Below are 18,038 nucleotides of genomic sequence, written 5' to 3'. Positions count from 1 at the left end.
TCCGTCTCGTGGGTTATTTCTCGATTTGATTCACTTCATATACAGCGTTTTTTGCTTACATTTCCGTTTAGATCAAAATGGGCCTCATATCGTCAGACATAAGCTAAACAAATTTACAAGTGTCTTCTTCGGCTACTCCAATCATTTTTTGCCAAATTTGCAGGCGATTAGGTGAACCTAGGGGATTTAACTGGCTTGTTTTTTGAACTTTGTATTTTTGTCATGAATTATCCGTTTTAATGCAAAAAAAGGTTTACCAACCTCGTAATGGTCCATCTACTCAGGGGTAGTGCCGCCAAAATCTCGTCTGAATTCCCTTTAGACGGAAATGACGGACAGCAAATCATAGTACCGCTGCACTATCCAAACTCTCTTTTCGGTATCCCAAGCATTAATTTAAAAAAAAAACTTAAAAAATAACCTGCCAAATCAAAAAAAAGTAAGTCGATTACTCACACAGAAAAAAGGTTAAAACGGTTTATTATTCAAGCCACCCTGTATTTTTGTTTATTTTTCCTACTGCTTAGGAAAACTAACAATCATAACATAACCTCTTAATATTAATTTATTTAAACGATGACACTTAAGTTTAATCCACTTCTCTCAGTCCAAATGATTTTTATTTTGCTTTTTTTTTCTTTTTTCTATTTAAAAAAATCTCTCTCTAGTTTCAGTTCAAAATAGGAACGTGTTTTCCACAAGCGGTGTTGCATTTATTTGTGCAGTCACAGTGAATATTTGCAATTATTTAATAAAAGTTTCTCTTAGAAATTGTTTTTGGCTTAATTTAATTACCGCCATGCTTTTATATACTATTTAGTTGGTATTTGTATATTTTCATTTGCACGTTCGTGAGTGCATTTCATTAATAACGCACGCGTGCAAATTTTTAAAATTGGGAGCACAGGTGCATACTTTGTGACATGCCGGGCATAAACACAAGCACTATACAATATACATACATACTTATGCACTTTCAACAATAATATGACAGAAATGGAAAAATATACACATTCATATGCTTAGTATACGCGGGTATATTAGGTGTGCATCGCTTAATTAAGAGTGCAACGAATCTAATATACTCAATTAAAAAATGCTGTGCATTACTATTTTAGCGCGCACATACATACATATGAATGAATTTAATGAAACACGTGCGAAAATATACTCGTGTGCAGGAATTAAAGTTTCAACTGCAGTTTCTGCATCACAATTTAATTATCTTGTTATGTTATCATGCGCTTATTATTATTATTATTAGTGTTTAAATTTTGTTATTTTTGCTTAGGTTGTGGCGATTATAAAACTTGCATTTAATTACCGAGATTATAGCAAAATATTTAAATAGCCATGGATGCGTTAAGTACATACATACATACGTATGTACATTCATTGGAGTATTTTCTCAGAATATCTCTCTGTAATAAAAGGGGAAATAATATTTGGTAAAATTCTAGTTTGCTTAATATCACACATTGTTTCAGATATTGCAGCTTTATCCTCTAAACTGTAAGAATTTTGTCTTCTTGACCTTTGCATAATCTTCACTATTTCACATAAAATTTTTTGACCACTATATTGAGGCCAGAAGCTTGTAGGTCCGTACAGTTAAAATTCGAGATAATAACAGATTAAGTGAAATACCATACTGAAACATTTTTTTGTTGGCAAAACTCTTTTTTTTTATTCAACAAATATAGTTGCCTTCAAAGGTGTTACACTGATTATAGCGACCCTTCAACTTTTTGATACTATTTTTGCAGTACAATTGTAGTACTTTGCTTAAAAATAGGCCTCTGTTTAGACGCTCACCAATGGTCCGATAACGATATTTAATAGTCGCTGATCATGGTCCTACCTTTTTCAAGGTAGTCAATAAAAATTATTCCATGCGCATCCCAAAATACATACAAATCCCATAACCTTGCCAGCAGACTGTTGTGGTTTTTCCACGCTGGACCGGTTCCAACATGTCCAATCTATTCGAATGACTGTCGAATGAACTTCGAAGTGAAATGATATTTCATCCATTGTCATATATCGACACAAAAACTCGGTTTTATTATGGTTTAACTAACATCTCCAAACACAGCTCCGAATCATCAACTCCTTGTTATCCTTGTTATTGGTCAAAAGTGAAAATATTTTTTGGACTTTTTTGATCTTTTCGTCGGTTACAACCTTTTTTGGGCATCCACTGGGTTCACCGTCTTCGGTTCTCATTTCGCAATATCTAAACTTAATATACTATACCACTCCTTGATGAAATTGATTTTACCTGGGTAGTATCCAGGGAACTCGTCACCAAGCCAAGTTTTTGCTTCAACTGTATTTTTTCCCCTTCAAAAGGCAATATTTTGTCAAACGCGAAATTCATTTTTGTCAATGTTTTTAATATTAACCAATGTTGCTTCACTCAAATGATGAAATTCACAAACCAATCAGCCGACTTCTTTGAGCGAATTTTCGATCTGGAAGGTTCTGATATGTGTTTATAGAGATTTTGCTATAAACTGCTCTCCTACTGTCAAACTCTTAATTCTGTATTGTCAACAATTGGACCGCCTGAAGGAAACAATCGCCCAGAAGAGGTCAGGACAAGGCCAGGCCATACATATCGATAATGACTCGGCAAAATATTCGAGAGTTTGGTTGAGAGGCTCTTATTCTCAGGCTTATATTTCAGATCTGACGGTATCAAGTTTCTGCCTATGGCGAATGATTTTGCTGGTAAAAACGCCTCTATGTATTCCAGTTTTTTGGCATTAGAATGAGAGATTATATAATTACTCTCAAACAGGCAACAATTAATCGAAAGAAACGGTACAAATTTCATATCAGACGGTTCATTCCAACTAAATATGTTAAACAAAACTTTCAATTTAATGCAAAAATAATGGATTTATTTTTTACTAGACCTGTTTTCATATACAAATGTATGTACTTATGTATGTATATTCAGTAATTAGATAACACAAAGATTTAGGGACTATATTTTCGAAAGGAAATACTTCTTCTGTAACGAAAAACCTCACAATGTAATAAATGGAAGCCTCAACTTCACCCAGTTAATTGAATTGAAGACAAAGGTCTTAATAAATAAAGATCATTTCGGCAAAAGAATCACTATCAAATATAATAAATATGGACATAAATGAATGAAATTTCATATAATATGTTACATAAGTTAAATGTATGTACATATGTATATATGTATACTTACCACATTTTTCGAAGAAAAACAAAAGAAACAATGGGAACACTTATATAAAAAATAAAAACAAAAATAAATAAAATGTTTTCAAAGCCGGCAGAATTTCTTTTAGAAATTGAATACAATACGCTTATACCCATAGAAATTCGTAAGAATGTGTGTTGTGTGAAAATTTGTCAACAACAATAGACCTCAATAGCAGAATATTGAAAATGTACACAAAAGCTTACCAAACCGGCACACTCGTACGCACACATACAAATGCCTGTGAGAGTTTTCTAAGCGCACACAAATATGCCAATATACACACGCATACAAGTATATACATGTACTAACTGCATGAATGGCAATTCTCGTCTCTAATGAGCCCTTACATGTACAATATTTGTATATGTATGTATCAGTACTTCGGACATTCTTCCGTTTCCAAAGGCGATATTGTGGCTAAAACAAAAGGAGAAATTGCATATATATATGTATGCCCAGATATCTTTATATATGTACATATATGTATGCATACAGATTCGAGTGCTAATGTGCCTTCTTTGTGCTTCGGTTCGTTGTTGGTTGTAAAGGAAATTACAACTAATTGTCTTCTGATTTGAAAAGAAATTTCAAATTTACTTCATAAATGTTGCCTTACAAATAACAACAACAACTGGTGTATATTTCTCAGTTTCTGTTGCAAATTACAAACCTACAAAAATATTTAGGTTTACACTCACTTCCTTCATTGTATAAAGGTATGTTGTGTAAGTGCTTTAATTTGTATGTGTGTGCTATATTTACAAGTATATGCATGTCTGTTGGTTGGGTGGGGGCCTACAAAAATTCGTGCGTTCACTTTGCTTTTATATCCTGAGTATATACATACTTGTATAAAAACATATATATTAGCCTCAGAGTTGTTCGCATAAACAAATGCTCACACACACACGATACATACAATGTACATATGTAATGTTGTAAATTGCAAAAAAAATGTGTGGTGCCATCAGTGAAAGTGTTTTTACACTAAAAGTGTGAACAGTGTGAAACAAAAGTAAAATGAAGGCAACACAAAAATTCCAATGCCTTTCTTTTGTAACTGTGCATGTGGATATATTTGTAGTGTACGAATTCTGAGAAATGCGCTGTTTGAGAACTAGTTATTTTTGAGAACATTTTGTGCCAAGTCTGGTTTTTAGCAATTTTTTATAGAAATAAGCATTTAGCAATTTTTAATGTGGTCTTATCTCAATTGCTACATTTTGAGTCGGAGATCTTATATGTATGTATGTATATCTAATTCTCGTTTATTGAGTTTGCTAATTTATAGTAAATATAATAAAGAAGAAGAAGAAAAATGTATAGTCGCAAAAGCTTATCCAATCGATAAAATATATTTTATATAAATTTATTAACACTTTTGGTGAAGAATATTCATTTTGTTTGAATAACATACAGAGAAATCATTACTTTACATCGAAATATTGGTTAGAGCCCCCAGTAGCACTGATCCCAGTTCTATAAGACATTTTTAAAACAATTTCTTCTTCAATGACTTCACCTACATAACTTGTAGATTGTGTTATCGAAAAATTCGTCTTGAATAATATAAAATTTGAGCCATCAAGTACATTATCCAATGCTTTAAGAGCACACTCTGACCTGCCATACGAACTATTTTTCCATAAACATTCATCACATTCTATCTTTGAATATTGCAAATGATTTATATGCAAACAGCCGACTCTATCGAGCCTCTGTAATACATTAGTTTAATGCTTCCAGGTAAAGTTTCAAATTTATCATCGTTATTATTGATCTTTTCAAACTAAATTGCTATGAATAAGAGTGGCTAGAGGCTAAAACAAGATGTAGTCCTTGGTGTAGTAGCCACCATAAGAACAATAATTATTGTTATTAAAGATCTAAGGTCATGTCAAGTGGCTCCTCTGCCAGTCTCCCTTACTCAATGTTCCATATATGTTTCCTTAATGGTACGACTTAGACCAAAGTCTTCTAGATATAGTCCTTTTGAAGCTAAACATCTTGTTGAAGTTAGTTGTAGAGTGTCTGCTCTACTTTCTTATGCATTTTTGGTTTTAGCGATGTCCGTCTGTCTGTCTGCATATACGCGAACTGGTACCTCAGTTTTATTCCACGCGATTTGTGAGACATCCCATAACTTTATATCTCGAGATATCTTCACAAAATTTGGCACAGGTTATTATGTAAGGCACTGATGCGTTCTCCGAAGAAATCGGATCAGATCGGATCTTTATAGTATATTGCTGGCATATAAACTACGATCAAACTGATCGATCGGAAATATATTAAATTAAAACATAAAATATTCAAGTATTCAAAAATCTATAGACTTCTGTGAATTTCTGTGTCGTGGTTAGACATATTGCTGAATTGCATTTCTTTTCCTAATACAAACTAAAATTTAAATATATCATTTTATTACTTAATTTTAAAAATTAGATTTACATTTAATTTTGTTATTGATATATACCATAAATGTCTAAAATAGTTGTAATCCTTTCGTGAAACATAAGTTTTGCTCAAACTTGCGCATCTGTTTTCACTAACCCTAGTCTTAATATTAAGCAAACTGCATTTCCATCTGTTTGTTTAGATTTTACTTCACTTCGGTCTTCATTTGCATACATTCATTTGATTGTTTTGGTTGACAAAAATCGTATACACGATCCCAAGGATACATAGTTGGCTCCTTTTTATATGAAGGCCTCTTGCTTTTCGATCTGCGTTTTTCCTCAATCGGAGCAAATGTCACCGTTTTACGACCTGCTTTCTTCTTCGCACGATCATTAAGCGGCGGTGCCACTACATCGCCATCAAAAACAGGATCTGTGGCTATCAAATCGAGAGTTGTGGCACTAAATTCCTCGATACCAATATCAGGAGCTTGTGTAAAGGAAGCACATTTTTTAGACAGTTGAATGCCCATGTTTTCGAAGATTGTTCTAGTTCTTTTAAATTAAAATGTTTTTAATACGATGCGGCTGTACGAAACTGCAGAAGTGTATTGAAACATTCCTAAAGATCACTGAACCTTTTATAGCTGTAGAATTTAATAGATAAAGATTTTAATATTTTGTGATTTTTTTCCAAAAACGTTGAATCTGCACAGGCAACAATAAACTTGCCTAAAACTTAAGGATAACCTCTACTTAATCCAGTTAACTAGTTTTCCATGAAGTGATTAAGGCAGGTTCATTTTTTTTTTATACCTGCTTGGGTATTACTATCCCAAAAATACGCAAGTATTTATTATCTGAAAGGCTAACCACGCCCTACATAATTTCTCAAAAGATGGTAAATAGCTTGGGTTTATTCTTTGTTCTTTAAATTTTCTACATGATAAAACCATCAATACTAGAGTTTTTGAAGGACATGAGAATATTTTGTAAAAAAAAGGAATATTTTAAAGTTTTGTAGTAAGTTAAATTTAAAAAATTTAACGTATCAATTTTAGGGCATTTATTTTCTGGCACACCTCTCAATCATGTACGGATGTGAGATATTTGCCTTTGAGGTTAAGACACTTGACATATTTACCATATATAACAAAAATAATTTGAAAGAGTATTAAGGGATTATATGGCTTTCCTCGGGAAAAAAACACTATTTTTCAAAAAAAAAAAAAAAAATTATATAAAAAATAAAATATTTTATTAGAATTTTTTATTGTTCACTATTAATAAAGAAATTCTGAAATTTAAAAAAAAAATCTTAAACTTGGCCATTACAACGCCATTTCCGGTGACCCCTCTGCGCACGCGATAGCAGTATAACTCATTACAGGATTATCTAAAGTGAAAAAATACGTGTTTTAGTTAAAACCATAACTTACATAGAACTTGAACAAAGGAAAAAATCTGAAGATTTAATTTTTGGGAGACATTTTTACAATAAAATTAAAATTTCAGTGAAAATTTCGCAACTTTTTTTTTTCAAATAGTAGTAATCGAAAAAAAGACTTCGCCCAAGTCTTTAAGAATAATATATCAATGATCTGTGTAAAATTTGATGACGATCTGTTGAGTTTCGTGAAGAACGCATTTAAAGACGGTGCATTTAGACTAGCTAGTCTCGGGCGCACAAGTTCTCAAGGCTGTATCTCCGAAACTATTGCTCGGATTTACTTGAAAATTTAGGACAATATTCTAGAGGTGTTTTAATAAATAAAAAAAATTGATTTTTTGAAACCCGTAAACCCATAACCCCTTAAGAGTCAGTTAATTCACAATGTGCAACTGCCGAGTTTGTCCAATTTCTTTAAACTGCATCTGATTCTGAAGGAAGGCTTCTAGGTCTGGTACCGCGGCACTTCATTAAAATTCTTTAAAATGAACTATTTAATATAGATGACGTAACAATTTTAGGGAGCTCCTTTTCTTTTACACAGCTGAATCATTTAAGGTTATCAGAAATGAGTCCTTAAGGTGAAGAAGCTTGACTTATGTAATGTGTGTAACAAACATTTTTTTAAAGAACATTTAGCAAATATCTATATGTAGTATAAAGACCTGATTTCGGCGGTTCCGACAAATAAGCAGCTTAGGGAGGATATAATATTAATAATTACTTTAATCGTTTTACAACGGCCGGTGTTGAAAATTACTGGAAACTTCCCGAAATTTGAGTCCGTAACCAGTGTTAGGTCAATCCTTTTCATTGCATTTTCATGGGAGATCTTAAATCAAATCGAAGTTTTTTCGAAAATTTTGCTCGAAAATTCCATGAACAAGATCTAAAGTTCTTATAACTTTTTTAAAACGCAATGACCTTTACTAAACTTTTCTGCTGGGAAAAAATTTAGCATAAAAAATAAATATTAGAGACACAATATCGAAATATACGTACATAAGTCTAATGCATATGTACAAATGAATATTTATGTGGGTATGTAAATTTACATTTATGGTTGCATACCAGTATGTAAATTTGCCCAAATTCTTAAATGGAAATTAATGAAGTGCACAACCGACAATGATTGACGTAATGAAGTTTTGTGGTTGCAATGATTTGCTTGCTGCATACTTTCACCCACATATAATTAGCCTTATGCACACATACTTGTTTACATTAAGAAACGGTCACAGTTGCAAATACAAATTGTTGTTTCAAAATTTGTATTAAGGAATCTGCTAAAATTTTCATTCCGAAATGTTTGCCAGGAATTTTGTAAGTTCGCAATTTCTATTCGGAAATCATGAAATTATATTAAAAGTGATTTTATTGAGTTTACTAAGGTATTAATCAGTCCACATATAAGTATATATGTATGTATGTGTTAAAACTCAAACATTATTTATGTGCACATACACACTTTTTAATTGCTTTCAAAATCATTGCCCAATAATGCAATTGCTTTCATCGTAAAGCCGCATATTTTATTTATTTTGTCCATAAATTAATACTGATTTCTACCTTTATATTTTTTACGCCTACATATTTAATGACGTGTTGATATTTGGTCGACATACACTCGCATTTGTGCATATGTTTTGACCATAAATGTGCAAAAAGCATGTGGGCAAAGTGTGACTGTAATTGTGGTTCGCATGAAACCGCAACATTAAAGCTAAGGGCTTATAGGCAAATACCATTGAGCAAATATTATATGAAAAAGCTTTAAATTTCAATAACAAAATTGAACCAAGCGGTTGTTGTAATATTTTTGATGCTAATATAATATGCATGCATTAAGTAGAAAATGCATATAAAATTAGTTATAATACATTATTTTATTAATAACTTTATAATGAGTTGATTTATTCATTAATAATATTCCTTAATTTGGTTTTTACTGAAGTATTAATAACATGTTGATTTTTCAAATAATGATTTCAGTATAACTTTCAAATAAATATTGGTCTGATATTGATATAGCGCAATCAGATAATTCCACGAATATAGAAGCAAAATTTTTATCCAATAAAAAATTCACTAAAATTCAATGGGATTGTTAAATTGTTAAAGCAGCCCACAATCCAACCAAAAAATACTCAAGTTGACATTATCCATTTTATCTCCTATTTACGCTCTTATTTTGTATAGCAACCAACTATACAGTAACCACTATCCAATCTTAAATTTTTCCTTTTATGAACACAGGCAACTCGTCACTTTTTTGCGTTGTGTATTACCAGCACTTTTTGTTATAATGTACAACAGTCATGTAACTGGTCAGGAGCTAAATTATGCGAATTTTGTTAAATATTATAATTTGTACCTAATTTCTTTATTTATGAGCGTTTTCAATTTTATAATTTAACAAAATTGGTCTTCAAAACAAATAGGATTATTGTCTGCATACAGTAGCCAAGACAAGTAGACCGGCAACTACTAGTGCTAATTTCTTTACATTGGTTACATTTTAAAACGATTTGTATGTAATATACTAGACCAATATTCAGAAGGGGTTCAGTTGAATTTCATTATACTATTCCGTTTAAAGTTTTGTTAAAGACTTTCAACACCTCTAAGGGGTTACATGGATTTCCTCGAGTAAAAAACAGCCTTACTCAAATTTTTTTTTTCATATAAAGAGGAATATTTTATTAGAATTTTTTATTGTTACAAACATACACAATTAGTAAAGAACTCGACCATTGCGACGTCATTTCCGGTGACGGAAAAAAGATGAGCACGCGTTTGGATAACTCCTTACAAGATCATCTAAAGTGAAGAAATACGTGTTTTAGTAAAAACCTTAACTTAGAACACGGACGAAGGAAAAAACTGGAAATTGGATTTTTGGCAGACATTTTTACAAAAAAGTTAAAAATTCGCGACATTATTTTCAAATAGTTTAAATCGAAAAAATCCTTCGTCCAAGTCTTTAAAAATTATATCTCAAAGACCTGTGTAAAATTTCATGTAGATCGGTTGAGTACTTCTCGTGAAATCTTGCCACCCGATTTCAAAAACACAGTTTCGAGAAAAACACGTTTAAAGACGGCCCATTTAGCTTAGCTAGCCTCGAGGGCACAATTTCTCTAGGCTGTATATATATTACTCGGATCAAATTGAAATTTTAGGACAATATTCTAGAGGTGTCGTAGAATTTAACAAGACAATTCAAAATATTCGATTTTTTGAAGCCCATGTAACCCTGCAAGGGTTTATGGTAAAAAAAACACTTTGCTGTGTTCACCATAACTCGGCTGGAAATTATCCGAGAATAAAAAACCTAGAAAAATTAGTCAAATTATAATCAAATTTCATCCCATCGTTTTCTGATACTTTTTTTATTTTCAGTTGAAAATATTACCCTTTCCAAGATTAATTGAAATCTCTGTTTTCTGATGGTGTAAAAAATATACATTACTATTTTAAGCTTTCTAACAAAATCCAAAAAAATATCTCACTAAACGTTGTAAAGAGGTTATTTTTTACACCTGCTATCTCGAAATAACTGAGCTTTCATCTTCCTTTTCCAATGACTTTCACCCTACTACGAAAAACGTCGCTTTTTATTATTTTCAAAGATTTAATTTTTTTAACTAAAATTTATTTTTTTCTTTTTTGTTTAGTAAAAACACATTTTGAGATTTATTGTTAAGTCACGTTTTAATTTCCTATATAAATTACTTTTTCTTCACGTCAACAATAGTCGATCGTTAGCAACATTATTATACTCTTTACATTAACGCACACACATGCCTTCATATATGCACACTATATGGGAATGTATTTCCTCAATTGACCTAAATAAATATTAATGTTATACCTTACGTTTAGCATTAATTTAAAAGCACAACAATGAATAAGTTATTTGCGAAGATACTTAAAGGCTTGCTTAGGGATTTCCGTTTTACTGAGCTATCGATTATTATTGATTTGGGTATTTAGTTAGGCCATTGATGTGCAGTGCAGTGGACGATAAGCAAATCCTTGTTTACACAATACAATTAGTTAAAAGCGAATGAAACCCAAAGGATATTTAACAGCTCACATGTGAGTTTGTAGAAGTCCTTTGAGCAAGGCATAAGTTAAGTAAAATGAAGGCGTTAAGTGCAACTTCATGTAATAATATTATGTTAATATGGTTATGTAAATACATGCATATACATACTTGTAAGTGGTGCTTTATTGGGGGCGTAAAGCCTTTATTTACGAAATTAATGAAACTCTAATGTTATGGCTTTGTCAATTAACAAATGTTGTGAAATTTAGTGGCTCGGAAAACAAAAGTTCGTCCGAATAAAGTAATGTTCTCTGACGCTTCTTTTGCAAGTCGTTTTCACTATTGATGTTAAGTCCATCTTCGTTCTTAAAATAATCAAGTCAAACAATAATTTCGACATCCTAACCACACCAATCGGTAACCTTTTCGGGTTACAAAGGAAAGTATCTTCAGATTATTTCTCTGCCCAAATACATATATGTATATATATATTTTATTCATCGAAAAGTCATAAAGGTCTTTTCTGACTTTCGAAGGTATTTCTTTATACATTACTTTCTGTATAAATACTTCAGATCCATAAAATATCTAAATATCAAATATATTACTTTCGCCGAACTTACATTGGAATGCACTAAACTGCAAAATCTTTTCTTTCTACCTTAAAAATATAAATACTGAAGTACCAAATGTCCCTTTCTATATTTAATTGGCAAACACATGGCTTCTTTAAATAAATTTATATCAAATTTTTTTATTGAAATCTACAAAAATAATAACATAACTTCACAAGTAATAATACTCTTTGGGCATATGATAAGAGAACTTTGTCGATAGAGCTGAATGATCGTCTGACGGATCGCTGTAATAATTAAGTTGGTTAAATGTCTGGTCACATCCGTTTATGTTCCTTCCATCATCATCGATATCGTCTAATATCAGTGTAGGACCTAAGGAATCCAAACATGTCTCCTTCGTACTCTCCTTGCATTCACGCTTTGGCCGAATTAAATTGCTCTGAATTTTCATTTCGAAATTTTCATTGGCATTTTGAAGCCTCACTGTACTCTTACGGCGCATACTCTCTCTCAACTCAGTGTATGATGGGAATATTCTAGGAGTACGCTGATCGGTCGCTGTATCTGTCATATCTTGCGTGACGTCATTCTCCTCTTTTATCGGTATTATAGTGCGTGGATTCCGTATTGAAAGAGTAGAATCACGTTTTTGACGTTTCTGCCGTGGCTTGACAGAACGGGCACTTGAAGGAATTTTCTTCGTGGCTGATGACCCAGCGCCAACCGGCTTGTCTTTAAATGCGTTACTGCCAAGAGTTTCTTCAATATATGTTTTACCATATTCATCTGGTGCTGTTTGATTATAAGAATCGCGTCTCCTTGATTGCATTCCACCCATGTTTAGCGTAAATAAACTTTAAAAGAACTTGCGTAAAACAAACGGAGTAGCTCTCGCTGAGGTCTTATGCTGTGGAATGACTGAACCTGACTATGCTAACTTTGAAAAGTTGTTTCCTTTTTATACTAAAAAATCTTAATTTTTGCAAATATTTTTAAAGAGCTCGGCAGTGCAGGTAGCCTGATTAACAAAGGCACAACTTAATCACTTTCCTTGTTTTTCCATGAAATTTGGTATTAACCGTCTTACCTGCGGTTCTACAAAAGGGATTTTGGTATACATTTTTAAACATGTATCTTTTATAATAATTAACACCAAACAAAAGGAATACCGGAAAAATTTCTTAAAAACAGTTTATATGAATGAATTTACTATTTCATATTTAAAATAATTTAAAAATCCCAGAGATAAATTTAATATCTGTCACCTTGAAAATATATTTAAGTAAGCTTCTGGTATAAATCAATAACTAGATCCAAAAAAAGAAATTTTTTTAAAGAAAAAGTTTCGTGTAAAGTTAATAACTTAATATTTTTGGGAGTATAAGGGTGCTAAATAACCCAAACAATTAATTTTAGGGAAAAACCATAATCTACTCGATCATAAAGATGAAAATTATTTGGGAAAAATATGGTAAAATTCTGAAATTCCCAAAATTGCTTTTATACCATGTTCCGACCGACACTTAATAAATAGATTTAATTTAGCAAGATACAAAACATTTTTTAATTTTGTATTTTTATTTTAATTTTTATACCTTCTTATGAATGTTTTCGTAAATTTAAAATTCTTATTTTACTTATTCTTCAAAACCTATGCCAACTTTTTTTCCAATCCACGAAACAGTTGTTAAAATCAATTTCGGGAATAGCCTTAGCCGTTTAATGTCTTCAATTGATTCAAACTATCTTCACTGACAGGGCTTTTATTCTCATATTCGTCGGTTCAATTCACTTATTCTTCTTCTTTTGTCTCATAAACTGAAAATTTGTACTACGAGTATATAGAATATTTTTTTAAACAGAGATTCCTTCGTAAAAAATTGTAGAAAAAATATCAGTGATTATTTCATATCTTCGATTATCCGACTTATAACATTGGCTGTGTTCTATTCACCAATCTTTCTAACTCTATTATTTTCTATAGCCTTGCAACCTAGTTTTGTTCGCCTAACGGTTGTACATATCACCTAAAACTAAACGAGACAGATTATATATATAAATGATCAGAATGACGAGAAAACTTGGAACTTGGAAGAAATGATGACGAAATCGGAATACAACCACACCTACTTCCCACAATTTGAAATTCCATTTGATTCTTTCACTTTCCAGTACACAAATCAAGAAGTAACTAATATAATGAGATGCGATTTCTAATGATTTCTAATGATTACTTTAATCCGAAAAGCCGTTGAAGTAAATAAAACATATTTCGCATAATAATAGAGAATCCTTTCCTTACAATAATAACTGTGTATCAAAAATGGGTTGAATCGGGTCAGTACTTCCTCGGGTGACTTTATACTGGAAACATCGGCCAATAATTAAGCTATCTCAATGAAAATTACAATTACATGTTTTACTCATAACAGTGTATATTTGTGCCTAAAATATATACAATTGGGCGAAAACTTGACCTAGCCCCCATATAACTAAGATCATGATTTTCGAACAACCGGCTGACTTTTCTCCATATGATTGGTGGTTGTACATATGTGAGCTACCTTAAAGAAACCCAGGGAACATTTTGTTTAGTATGTGGCATGATAGTAGTTAATATGTAGATAAAATCGAGTCGATACTAAACCTACTCCCATATACTACATATAATGATTTTCGGTTTTTTAATAAACGAACTTGTCGGACAGTGCATAAGTTATATACATATGGTATATGTATATATAAAACTGCTTAGATTCTGATCCTCTGGTTGACGTTTACATTCGTAGATATTTCCTTGGCTTTGATTCTTACAAGTTACAAGAGTATAAAATGTTCATTTGCAACCGAACTTACCACTTCCTTACTTGTTCTTTATGCATTTTGTGAAAAAGTAAAAAAATATATATAATTAGTTAATATGTTATATTTTTGTATTTATTTTAACATAACATTTCTGTATAAAATATGTTTGTATATACACATGTGCAAAATCGGATTGCTCAGCATGAAATTTTAATTAACCGCTTTAAATTAAATTTTAAAACAAAGTTTTTTTTCAAATATTTTTTTATAATTTTTATGTAATTTTATATTTTATGTGTATGGTACATGTAGTAATTTAATATTTTTTTGTCATTTTTCATACTTTTTCATTCAAACACAATGGATATTTCATATAATTAGCAATATAATATATGGTACATATACATATATGTATGTATACCTATACTCGTATGTATATGCGTTCATTGAAATTACAGTGCAGCTAGCGATTACCTAACGAAAGGGAATGTGCAAAAAATCGCTACATATTTTCGCTTCTGCTCCACTGCTATTTCAATAAACACAACTGTATATGTATGTTCATGACACACACATCATTCTATACTACAGAAAATAGTTAACAGTTAATTTTCAAGGAAAACACATTTTGTATCATTTAATCTGTCTACCCGTGTTTGCACTGCGTAATTTGAAACAACTTTACTCAAAATATATAAATACGAGCCAATTTGTTTGCAATACACATTGTGGATACACCCATACCGCCGTCATAATCATAAGTACTATATACATAGCTACACTTGTAGTATCATTTATGCAAAATATTACGAAAAAATATGCGCGTTTCCCTTAAAAAAAAATACTGCGAATGCAAAAACAGCCACAAATCCATCAGTTTCATTACCACCACTGACAACATACACACACATGGCTAGCCAAATAGGCCATCAATCAAAACATTTCCACAAGGATTTTCACGCATAGGCAAATTGGCCTGAGCGAACAAAGAGAGAGACACGTGAACATTGGCGGAGATGCGGGTACACACATGCTTACTAATCCTTCAACAGAGACACGAGAATACATACATACATACTCGTATGTATATGATTATAGTTAAGGCAACCAGTCAACCAGCTAGTTAGAGACTGCAAAAGTATACAAATACAAACAAATAAACTCACACAGACACACCATCCGAGCACATATGCAACTAATCAATCCAGCAGCCATGTGAGTCAGTCAGTCAGTCACCCAGTCAGTAAGCACATCAGTCACTCAATGCACAGGCGACGACACAATCCAGTTATGTTTAATCACCAACACCTCCACCACCAACAACAACAAGAACACAACACGCGCCCAACCTTAATAATCAATATGTGGCTAAGCCGTTTGCGTTTTGCCTTTACACGTTTTCCATTTTTCTTAAAATCTAATAATAAATTGTATTCATTAAGGTCTTACAAAACGGAAATTGCGGAAATGGAGACGGTGCTGTAAGAGGCCACACACCGCAACAAATACCACCGCACGCCACCACATGCCAACAACATCGACACCACCAATATATGTACATACATACATGTAGGAACTGGGCGACCGCCGCCACCACACACAAGACGCGCTGCCTGAAGATGAGCCACCACTAACTAATGCTTCAAAGCGAATGAGTGATGCCGCCTGTCTGCCTTGCTGCCTTGCTGGCTTCCAGCCAATAACTCCAAGGCTTGCGGAAGCAATAGATTTCAGTAGGAAATGAGCACGAATGCTAATAACGGTATGATGTTTGAATCGCACGTAAAAAGTGTTTAGGAAATATCAGGTGGCAAGCAGCAAAGCGCAACGAACAGAAGGCAGCGGGCAGCACAGCTATCGATGAAGCGAAATCTTGCTCGTTTTGCAAGGATCCACAGCAATAAGTTAACAATGCCAGAAACAGTTGTAAAGAGTAATGCACACACACACATATACATACATCTATTTGTGTGTGTATATGCGGGCAAAGCTTGGAATTTGAGTAATGATTGTGCTAAAAAAAACACAAACAAAATTAAATAAATATGAACCAACAACAACAGCAACGCATCAAAAATAAACATTGTATGTAGTATTTATATATATATATGTATGAGTGTGAATAATATTAAGAGCCAAAAGAGAAATTCAAATTCAAACACGAACTTAATGATTACAAGTAATAATTATCAATAATTAATAATAATAATAACGAATGATAACAAAATGGCATGCTAAACACAGTTATAAATCAAAATAGTTTTATTGAACATAAAGAAAAATTAAATAAATAATACAAACGAATAATAAAAGGTTTAAGCGAAAGGCACCGAAAACATTGAAATGCGCAAATGAAAAGATTTAAGGGGTCATAAAAACTGGCAAGTCCGAAAAAATGCGTTTTTTGTGATTTTTTAAGGAATTATTATTTTTTTTATTATATAAATAATTTCTAAAATTTTGAATTTATTGTGCTTTAATAATCGGTGATTCATTATGAAAAAACAATGGTTCCATTGTTGATCTCCAGGAGCATTTCCAAAAACAGGTGTCTGGCGGTGAGTTTGTTTTTTTGATAATTGACAAAATGGCGGCGGTTTGAACAAAAAGTAACGAAAGTATCTTTTTTTCGACAGTTTTTGGTAGAAAAAAATAGGAAGATTTCAAAAAAAAAAAATAAAGCACAATAGCGAAAGACATCAAAAGTATTCTCTCCAAATTGAAACTAGATATCTTCTAAACTCTTCTTTTGAAAGTGGAAAGTGGATTTTCTTTTTCTATAAAAAACGCTGTAGCTGCCGTAATAATTTAAATTTCGATTTAAAAAAAAAAATTGATTTCTCGAAAATTTCACACTGAGACGATCCCTTAAGTCATGTCCGTCTGTCTGTCTGTCTTTATAAATATTATATGAACCATCCAATTAGTTTTTGAAATCTGAAATTTTCCACATGTTCTTTTCTCACCAGTAAGCGGCTCATTTGTCGGAATGGACGATATCGGACCACTATAGCATATAGTATAACTGCTCTTCGGAAAAAAATTTTCACCGACTCCGAGAAAAACCCCTTTAAAATTTTGTGAGCCTATTTAAAGAATCTTACTTTTCTTTTTAAGTTTAAAAATTCTTACTACTACGCTTCCATATTCGAAACTATTTGCGGTATATAATCCCTTAATAAAAAATGAAAAGTTTAAGTAAAAGTTGAAATGCAACCTTAAAATGCGCGCAAGATTTAAACAAAAATATTTTAAATAAAAAATGCTAACTAAAAAATTGAAATGTCTTAAAAAATAATTATGTAGATTAATAATCCAAACAATAAATATTAATAAAAATAATTATAAAAAAATGTAAACGGCCAACAAGCCACTCAGCTATGTACTATATGCACTAAACAGAACTTTTAAACTGTACACACAGGTCAACGCGCACGCATTAGATAAGTCCACCTTTAAAGCTTTACAAAGTGCAAGCAGGTGTGTACAGTTTAACAGTTGTGTGCGCTTC

General features: G+C 32.0%; 1 protein-coding gene across 3 annotated transcripts in view; it reads left to right on the top strand.

The window, feature by feature from the left end:
- Nucleotides 1-18,015, top strand: part of LOC105233100 (glutamate receptor ionotropic, NMDA 2B) — a 250,271-nt gene extending 232,256 nt beyond the window's left edge. For all 3 annotated transcript variants that reach the window (XM_049455162.1, XM_049455163.1, XM_049455161.1), the window contains one exon: nt 15,970-18,015. In XM_049455162.1, coding sequence (XP_049311119.1) covers nt 15,970-16,012 — 43 coding nt within the window. In that variant the 3' untranslated portion in view covers nt 16,013-18,015. The remainder of the gene's footprint in view (nt 1-15,969) is intronic.
- The last annotated feature ends 23 nt before the right edge of the window (nt 18,016-18,038 follow it).

This window comes from Bactrocera dorsalis, chromosome 4 (assembly GCF_023373825.1).
Source record: "Bactrocera dorsalis isolate Fly_Bdor chromosome 4, ASM2337382v1, whole genome shotgun sequence".
Taxonomy (NCBI): Eukaryota; Metazoa; Arthropoda; class Insecta; order Diptera; family Tephritidae; genus Bactrocera; species Bactrocera dorsalis.
The sequence above is the reverse complement of the archived record's forward strand: the minus strand, read 5'-3'. Positions and strand labels throughout refer to the sequence as shown.